This window comes from Arachis stenosperma, chromosome 4 (assembly GCF_014773155.1).
Source record: "Arachis stenosperma cultivar V10309 chromosome 4, arast.V10309.gnm1.PFL2, whole genome shotgun sequence".
Classification (NCBI taxonomy): Eukaryota; Viridiplantae; Streptophyta; class Magnoliopsida; order Fabales; family Fabaceae; genus Arachis; species Arachis stenosperma.
In genome coordinates, this window is record NC_080380.1 from 4,218,530 (window position 1) to 4,227,824 (window position 9,295).

The 9,295-nt window shown below is 34.4% G+C and overlaps 1 protein-coding gene across 1 annotated transcript; it reads right to left on the reverse strand.

The window, feature by feature from the left end:
• Positions 1–135: 135 nt before the first annotated feature.
• On the reverse strand, positions 136–6,717 carry LOC130973354 (serine/threonine-protein kinase RUNKEL). Its single transcript, XM_057897837.1, has 10 exons — positions 6,620–6,717; positions 6,420–6,509; positions 6,174–6,226; positions 5,644–5,719; positions 4,950–5,011; positions 4,724–4,802; positions 4,561–4,614; positions 2,835–4,472; positions 1,786–2,655; positions 136–1,373 (listed from the first exon to the last, which is right to left on the reverse strand). Exons 1-10 carry the CDS (start codon positions 6,665–6,667, stop codon positions 276–278), a joined length of 4,068 nt encoding a protein of 1,355 aa, XP_057753820.1. The 5' UTR covers positions 6,668–6,717; the 3' UTR covers positions 136–275.
• Positions 6,718–9,295: the final 2,578 nt, after the last annotated feature.

The window sequence follows — 9,295 nt, forward strand, 5'->3', positions numbered from 1 at the left end:
TTTTGTTAGTTAGCCTTATTGAATTAATCAAGTATGGAGGTTGGCAATTCTATAAGAATCACATGGGCATAGAAAAAGACGAAATGAAGCGTATGCAAATCAATATCTGCCAAATTGGAGAAAATTCCTTGAATTAATAATAATATTATATTGTGTGTTTATGATAGAGTACAAATACTATACATAGAAGTACACTGAAGCCTGAGTGGAATTCACCACAACTCTTAAACTTGAATCTGAAACAGGCAATCATCAACATGATACCTACAAATTATTCAAATGCAGCGTGGCAGCCGCTGCAATTCCAAGGCAGCCAGTGCAGCAGTTTTGGCTAAACCAGGAACACCTGAACTCTTTAGTTCAGAAACAATCACTTCAATTCTTGAAATCTCTGGCATGGATATTGACAATATCATTGCATGTAGTAAGTACTGCTTGCAAGCATAACCTAGAGCATGAAGCATTCGCTGCACAATTAGGTGAGAGATTCCTCTATTCCATGATTCGAGGATCACACTGACCTTGGGGAGATTCGTTAGTAGACCGGTGGTGGCTTCTCGAGGAGCTGCCTTAAGAAGTAAAACTACGCATTTGGAAGCTATGTCAGCAATGTTGGTTTTAGCAGATGCACTCAAGGCTAGCATGACACCAACATTGCTTCCAAAGTCCATTATGTCTCTAATGCATTGTTGGGGATCAACAACACCACTCACCTCAGGAGGACAGTCACCTAAGAGTGTTGGTTCTTTTCCGCAGGTGACTGAACGTGCTAGAAATGCCATGCACAGCCCCAGAGTTGGTTCTAACAAGTCTTCCATCTCCTTTGCACATACGAATTCTAGAAAGTTGCCAATCCTCCTAACCACTTTCAATTGAGAGAGTAACTTGGTCTCCATTTCAGGAGCAGAAGCCAGAGCCAGACAAAGCTTAACATTATTCACATTTGCATTTGACAGATCACCAAGCAAAAACTCAAAGCATTGTGAAATTATCTTAAGGTGTAGAATGTCTGGAATTGTAATAAAGCTGAACTCTAGTAGCATGACAAGAAGTCTCTGCGCAAAGATGGGAATAGGATCTTCATCTTCAATAAAAGTTGGATAAAGAGGAAGAAAGCGGGTGTTTGATATGGATTTCAGATCCTTCAATCTTTGCTCTTCTTCAATTGGTTCACTTAAAAGAATAATCATGGCATCAAAAAAGATTTTAAGACACAAAAATCTAGCATCGCCATCCTTATTACCCTTATAGAGAACTGTCAAACTGGGGAGTATTTCACGTATGAAAATATCCGGATTGCCGAAAAGCACGCGAGATTCCTCTGTGACAGACTCCAAAATGCGAAGAAGGGTTATTTGGAAGTCATCTCTTCCCTGAAAATCGACAAAGGATGATGATATCAAGAGTTATTAAAATTCAACCTTGAAAACTACCATCTTACTAATCCCTATGGTAGTCTCATCAGTCATCACCAGCAAAATCATTATGTATTTGACAGACATTTTATGAGACATTAATTAGTCTAATTAATCATTATGTATTTAAGAATTTGTTAATTTGATTTGATCGAGATATATAGAAGGTTCCTAAGACCAAAATCTCATGTTTTCAGATTAACAAGTATATATCAGCAAATCAATTTATGACTAAATTAGTGACTGTGGTCAGTCAGCCAAACACCTTTATTTTATTTTTCAACAAGCAGCGAGTCAAGGTCCATGAAAACAATTAAACAATAAAACATATCATTAAAAGGATAACAGCGACAATGGTTGAGTCACTAACCTGAAACGGTGTCTCAATGAGTTTAATTAGATTGGCCAGCTGCCGTAGGACTTGAATTGTAACCACTTTGTGTTTAAATGTTGAACTGCTAACAAGATGAAGGACAACCGGAAACAAATGAATGTTGGTTTTTGGAGCAGATCTGCTGGTAAGAGCCGAAATGTGTCCATGGCGCCTTCCACCCATCATTTGTTGGATGTCTCCAGTTATTATATCTAGCAAACCGGGAATAGTAGATGCCACAATGTTGACAAATGCATCTAAACACTGCCGCACATATGTATCCTTTTCTTTTCCTAGCCTGTCCACCACAGAAAGTAGCTTTTGGCTACAAAAGAAGTGTGGAAGCCACCTCCTACCATGCTTACAAAGTAGAGCCACAAAGAAAAGTGCCTTTCCTTTTAGAATTTCACTACCCTGCTCAACGAGAGACAAAAGACTTGGGATCAAATTTTTGTCCTCTGCAAGAGGTATGAGGTATCTTCCAATATTTGTCAACATGTGACTTCCAAGCATTGCCATGTTAAGGAGATTTAGGCTGACTTGCTGCTCTCTTGGACTACCCTTGACAAGGGATGAAGCAAGGTCCTTGAATGACAGTTTCTCCGCAACCAACTGAATGCTAGGAGGGTTAAACCGAACTAAGCGCACTAAGCATGATCCTGCAGTAAGCCTCATGCTCTCTTGTTTCCCTGCTGCCCTATAGATATAGCAAAGATTGCTAATGACATCTTGACTGCTTAAACGTCCCACCCACGACCCTCCTTGACTGAAAATATTCTCAATTGTTCTCAACGCATACAGTTGAGTTATATCATCCTCACCCTTCCTCAGCATTGATGACACTAATGATAATAATGCATTTGGAACCTGCAGAAAGGTAGAAATAGTTTAACCATGAAATTTTTTGTACATCGAGATATGATACCATCTTGCAAGCAACATATCTAGGATGAGAAAATTGTAGAATTTAATATAGTAAATTAGGCTTCAAATGTTCTTGGCAGATGGACAAATGAAGATCATAAGCAACAAGAATAGAAGCTAACCTGCCAGCCACATGTAGTCCTATTGTCCTTTGATGGAGATTCAAGTGGAATGTTATCCTTACTGCAATCGCCATTTTGAGTGGATATGTAGAATAGCAACTCGCCTAAAGCAGCCATGGAAAACCTCCTCACTTTTTCCTGCTTGTCTCTAAGGCCATCAGTCAATGAGCCTAAAATTCCAGAACTTGCCAAACTGTCATCAACGACAGTAGAATGCCGAATCAACAGACCAATCAGTGAAGCAAGTTGAACACGAAGAGCTGATGCCTTGGATTGACGAAGAAATTTCACAAGCATGAGCATTATCGGGCCATTGGTCAATATATTAGCTGCATCAGCATTACTACTTAACCTCTCAAGATACCTAATCACATTCTGTTTCTCCCCAATGCTTGTATTCCCGTTCAGAATGGTTATAATTCGGTTTTGGACTGCCTCCAATTGCTCTTTTGGCATCTTGACAAAATCAGCTGCTTGCAAAGTTTCAAAAGGAAGTGAGGGAATAGTTTCTGAGACTTTATCAACTTTTCTGCTCGGCATTACTGGTCTAACTGAGAGATCAGATGCATGCCAAAGAACCTGGGAAAGGTTGTTAGATGGCCTTGAAGAATCTGAGTCAAGACCAGATCCTGCGTCATCTTTAACTCTATGCTTCTTCACCTGAGGGCTTACACTAGGAGAAATAACAGATATGTCAGGATGCGCAGGGGTTGACTCGTGATCTAATGATCTTGGATCATTTGAGACAGGTGTGTCAACAACGGGTGAGGCATCCAGGTGGTTAATATTGCTCTCAAACTCCTCTGCTTTCCCTTGATTCTCATCACACACAGTTGTATGTTCGGAGCCATCTGCTTCTTCCGGTGCATCTTCTTCTGTACTCTCATTAAAATCAAGTTCCATGTCAGTGTTCTCAATTTTGACTTCAGAATCATTCTCAGCATTATTAGGTAAGGGACGCCTGTAATTTTCCTTGTCATTTTCTTTATGTAGATTTGATTTTGCTATTCTTGACAACCTCAAAATATTCACTCTTTTGCCAATATTGGAAGGATCCTTTTGCTTCACCTCAACTGTTCTGCCAGAACCCTTTGTGTGTGTTCTATGGCTATTAGGTGTTGCCCTATTTGGTGTTTCCATGCCTCTAGACCCTGAAATTGAATTCTCATCCTTCTTCACCGCCCCCTTTACATCTTTTTCACGATATTTTGGAGGGGTCCTGTTATGAGAGGACTTATCACCGTTTCGCTCTGATAAGCATGGTTTAGCATGTAGCTCTATCATATCATCAAATGCCGGTTGAGCAGGCAAGGGCATCAAAGTGTATTTGGTTCTCCAAAAAGCGTGTCCACAAAGCTCAGGCCATTGTATTCTCTCAGCTGGATCTTTCACCAGCAGAGAATTAATTAAATTGACAAATGGTCGACTTGGATTACCAGGGAGAGGAGGAGTTGGATCCAAAAGGATGGACTTTACAAGCTGAGTGAATTCTCTTCCCACAAAAGGAGGTCTCCCAGCATAACATTCATATAATACACAGCCTAGGGCCCAGAAATCAGAAGCATAAGAATGGATTCCGCCATCCTCAAAAAGCTCTGGAGCCATGTAAGAGGGTGTTCCACGTTTGGCTTGAGGCAACTGAAAATGTATAAATAACACATGCACATTAATAAATAAGTTATGAAGCAAAACAACCAGTGCAGTAAAAAAAAAAGGTCTTGCATACCGCAGAAGCAACTTTTATATCTTTCACCTTTCTAGCCAATCCAAAATCACATAACTGCATCAATGAAGTAGAAAATACACAGTTACAAGCTCCCTCTCAGTTATAGTATTTAAACATCTAAGAATACCAATCAATATAGCAAGATGGCATGATAATTATATACCTTTGCACACCCATTTTCGTCTAGTAGGATGTTTGATGGTTTAAGGTCACAATAAAGTATTCCATTTGAATGTAAAAACCTGCATTGTGTATCTGGTTTCAGTGCATATAAGAGCAACACAACTGATAATAAGAAGTCTCTTCCCACTAGGTGGTGTCACCAAGTAACAAGACCAAATGGTTGGCTTGAAAAAAAGAAAAAGTGAAATTAAGAGTAGTGGATATACTGCAAAGCCTTGACTAGATTGTAAGCAAGATCATGAACTGAATCTTCAGGAAGTCGGTTATCCTGCAGGTCATCCACACAATCAACATTAAACAAGAAACTAATATTGTGTAAACACTGCACAACAGCACAAGTTCACAAAATGAAAACATTTACAATTATTACAGATACATTAGACATCACAAGAAGGAAACAAAAATATTCAGAGCATAGACAAATGCAATAACCTAAAAAGTCAATCACTTAGGTTTTTAAGGCAAACAAGAAATTTTCACTAAGCAGTCAGAGAACTGTTCTACACATTCTTATGAATTTTTGGATGCCTGACTAGCAGAAAAGATGCCATCCTGCCACAAATGAAATAGTGATAGGTAAAAGTACTCGGTGATGACATGTGTATCATACTACTATGTTGTCAATCAGTATCCAACAAAGAATAACCCCAATTCCCAACTTAAAAAAGATTTCTAGATAAATATCCATATATCATCTCTAGTAGTGACATTGACATATCAAGATCCAAAGAAAAAGTGTGATCAGTTTTGCAAAGAAGTTACTGTTATCTGAAAAGACAGCATATAATTGAGAAATTTTACAGAACAATGTCCCACAGTAAATGTAGACAACCATACCTCTATGCTCACAGCTCAATTAAATAATGAAGGTACAATACTAGCAGTGCAAGTGCTGGTTACCTGCCGTAATATAGAAAGTAAATCTCCTCCAACGCAATACTCCAAGATTAACCATAAGTGAGCAGAAGTTTCATACCTATAATGACTAAAAGCATAAGTTAACAACCCTTAATATACTTTTAAGGAATTAGAGCATGTAAGAGTGAAAAACTACAAAGGAACAAAAGGCATAGCCATCCAAATCATCAATTTAATTTAAGCAGATAAAATATTTGTATTGCATTCCCTCCCCTCCCACTGTCTCTTTCTCTACCTTTTCTTACAATTATTAATCATTAATGATCATTGTTTCCAAAATTGAACTATGTGAGTTGCATTAAGTGCAACTATCATTAATCTTATGTGCATAATCAATAATAACCACTTCATTCTTTTAATACAAAGTATAACACTTGTTAGCTAAGCATGCTATCCTCGTTTTGAATCTCCATTTTTCCCATGGCATAATTAACAGGTAAACAGGGTTTCCTCATATTTGTATCATCCCAACCCAATTAGGCAAAATTAATAAGTAAAAAAATAGACCTCACCACTCATAAAACTTGAGCACGTTTTGATGATCTAAAGAGTGAAGAATCTTTACCTGCAGAAAGAGAAAGCAAAAAATAAAATCACACAAAAACGAACAAAAATAAATACTAATTATCTTAAGATTCCAATCCAGTTCGCACGACACAGCTCGGATAGAATCTGCTAAAATGGAGTAACTAAAGTTACTATTCTTAATCATATTGAGCTCATTCGATCTATTTTTTGAAACAAACGAAAAGACTTACTTCGTGAAGAACCTTGCTTCTCTGCGACTTGTCTACGCTTTTGATGGCGTAATACTCAATGGTCTTCTTCTTCCTGCCTTTGTACACGGTCTGCAAATCCACAAGAACAAAGAAAGATTAATAAATCTGCATAATTTAGTTCGATTCAAGAAAAGTTTAACACGAAAAAAAAATAGAAGAAGGAAATGGAAGAAGGTTACTGAGTATTTTCCGCGACCAATAGCTTCGTAAATATGGTACTGGTTCATGGTGACGGTGGATCTTGCTAGGGTTCTAATTTAATTTTTATTTTTGTTTGAAGATTTAAAATGTTTGCTCTGTGCAACGGAGGAACGGAGAGAAAGAAGGGAGAAATGAAATGAGAGAGAGAGAGAGTATCTGGGGAACTGTGCTAACGGGCGGGATGTTGTAGTTCAAATTTGTAGGCAGTATTGCTATTTTTGTATCCCAAACAGAACTTTTAAATAAAAAATAAAAAATGAAAAGAATATCATGATCTCGGGATGAAAATCAGAAAATGCAAAGGGGAATATACTTTTCACCTTTTAGTCCAACTTTTTCCAATATATTATTCGGCGAAAACTCAATTACAGTCGACTTTCATTTGAAATTGGTATTTGAGAGTCATTAGATGATTTAACTGATTTGACTAAATTTTTATCTAATAACTCTCAAATATCAACTTGACATGGAATCACTTTATTTAAGTTTTCACCGTTTTCTTTTTTTGGTTTTTTTTAGAAGTTGATACTTGATAGGGGTTGGCAAGTGGAGAAAAATAATTTGACTAAAAACAATTTTTAATCAAATTTATTTTTAAAATATTTTAAGTTAATTCACGTTAGTCCTCTTATATCTTTTTACCGCTTATGAAAGCAAAATTTTTTGAGACATGAAACGAACTTTTTTTTATATTAGCCCATTAGGTGCGATTGTCTAAAAAATGAGTCTATTGGCGTGATTAAGCGTTTTTGACAAACGAAAAAATAGTGACGTCGTTAACTGCAAAACGTCGACGACATTTTGTTGTCTCATTTTTTTTTCTTTGATTATTTTTAGCTCTTCAACAACAACAACAACAACAACAATAACAGCACTTTTAAAATTTTTGCTCGTCACTTTACCATTGAAAAAATGTTCCTGCTGGAATAAATTTTTTTTTGACATTTTTCTTATTTATGGCTTACAAAAGCTACTTTCTACCTGTTGACATATGAAACAATATCGTTTTTAAGTTAGAAGGAAAATTAAATTAAAAATTGAAAAATACTTTAAAAAAAAAGGGACTTAATCACTGAAAATGTTCTCGAATTATTTAAATATTGACAAAAATATATTCGAATTTTACTATCGATAAAAATACCTTCAATTAATTTAAAAATACAACAAAAATACTTAATAATAAATATATATTTTCAAAAAATATCTTAGAGATTGAATTTTGATGCAATTTTTTACAAAAATAAGATATTATTAACTTAAAATTTGGTAATTTTTTGTTGAGTATATATTTTTTTATAATATTTTGTTGACAAACAATGATACTTTAAAAAAATTACAAAATAATATATACTTAACAAAAAATCACCAAATTTTAAAAATAATAATATCTCATTTTTTTAATCATGCTTATAAAAAATCGCATCAAAATTCAATTTCTAATGTATTTTTTGAGAAATACATATTTAATATTAGTTTTTTTTGTAAGATTATCTAACATTAAATATGTATTTCTCAAAAAATATATTAGAGATTGAATTTTAATACAATTTTTTTAAAAATATAATAAAAAAATGAGATATTATTATCCTTATAATTTAGTGATTTTTCGTTAAGTGTATATTTTTTTGTAATTTTTTTATTACTAATAATACTTTTAAAAAACCACAAAAAATATATACTTAGAAAAAAATTACCGAATTTTAAGAATAATAATATCTTGTTTTTTCAATTATGTTTGTAAAAAATCACATCAAAATTTAATCTCTACGACATTTTTTGCAAATATATATTTACGGTTAGATATTTTTGTCGCATTTTTAAATTATTTAAAGACATTTTTGTCGATAGTAAAATTCGAATGTATTTTTGTCTGCGTTTGAATAATTTGGAGACATTTTTAGTAGTTAACCCTAAAAATAATAGAAAAATTAAACATTGACTTTGGGGGAAGGATCTTCCTTCTTCTTATGGAAAAAACATAATTGAAAATTGATCTTTGTTCTACTGCTCTCTTGTGAAATAAATCAAAATTTTCATCATTTACTCAATTCCATTTTTTCTTTTGCCTCTTCTTTATTTTGGTTTCTCTTCAAAGTTCAAATTTCTGTGAGGCATTCTCTTAAACATTTTATCGCATCAGTAATCTACCTACGTTTTGGATACTAGCTAACAACAACGGTCATGACAAACAAATTGTTTTCACAATCATTAGCAATCATCAATCTATGAAACTCTATCCATTTTAAAATCCGATTTCTCACCATAAAGTAACAGAAAGTAAGTGAAATAGTAGACAATAGCCTTAACCTAATTAGGCCTCGTCATATAGTAAACTCTCAAGGCTTCATGCTGAGAAGAATTTTTTTGGACATTCTTTGAGCATGGTGTGGTAAAATATATCGAATTTGTCGTGGTCATCAATAGTGTAAATTTTAAGTAATTTTGGTATTATTTTATTTTATAAAGTCAATATGGTCTTTTAGTATGTAATTCACTTTTTACATTTCAAATCATTATATTTAAATTCTAGTATCATTTTAAATAAATTTCGATACTATTTTTATTTTTGACAAGTATTCAATCTAATAACTGTGAACCTATATTCATTTAACTAAATAAGATTGTAATACAGTACTGACATGTTCATTAAAATA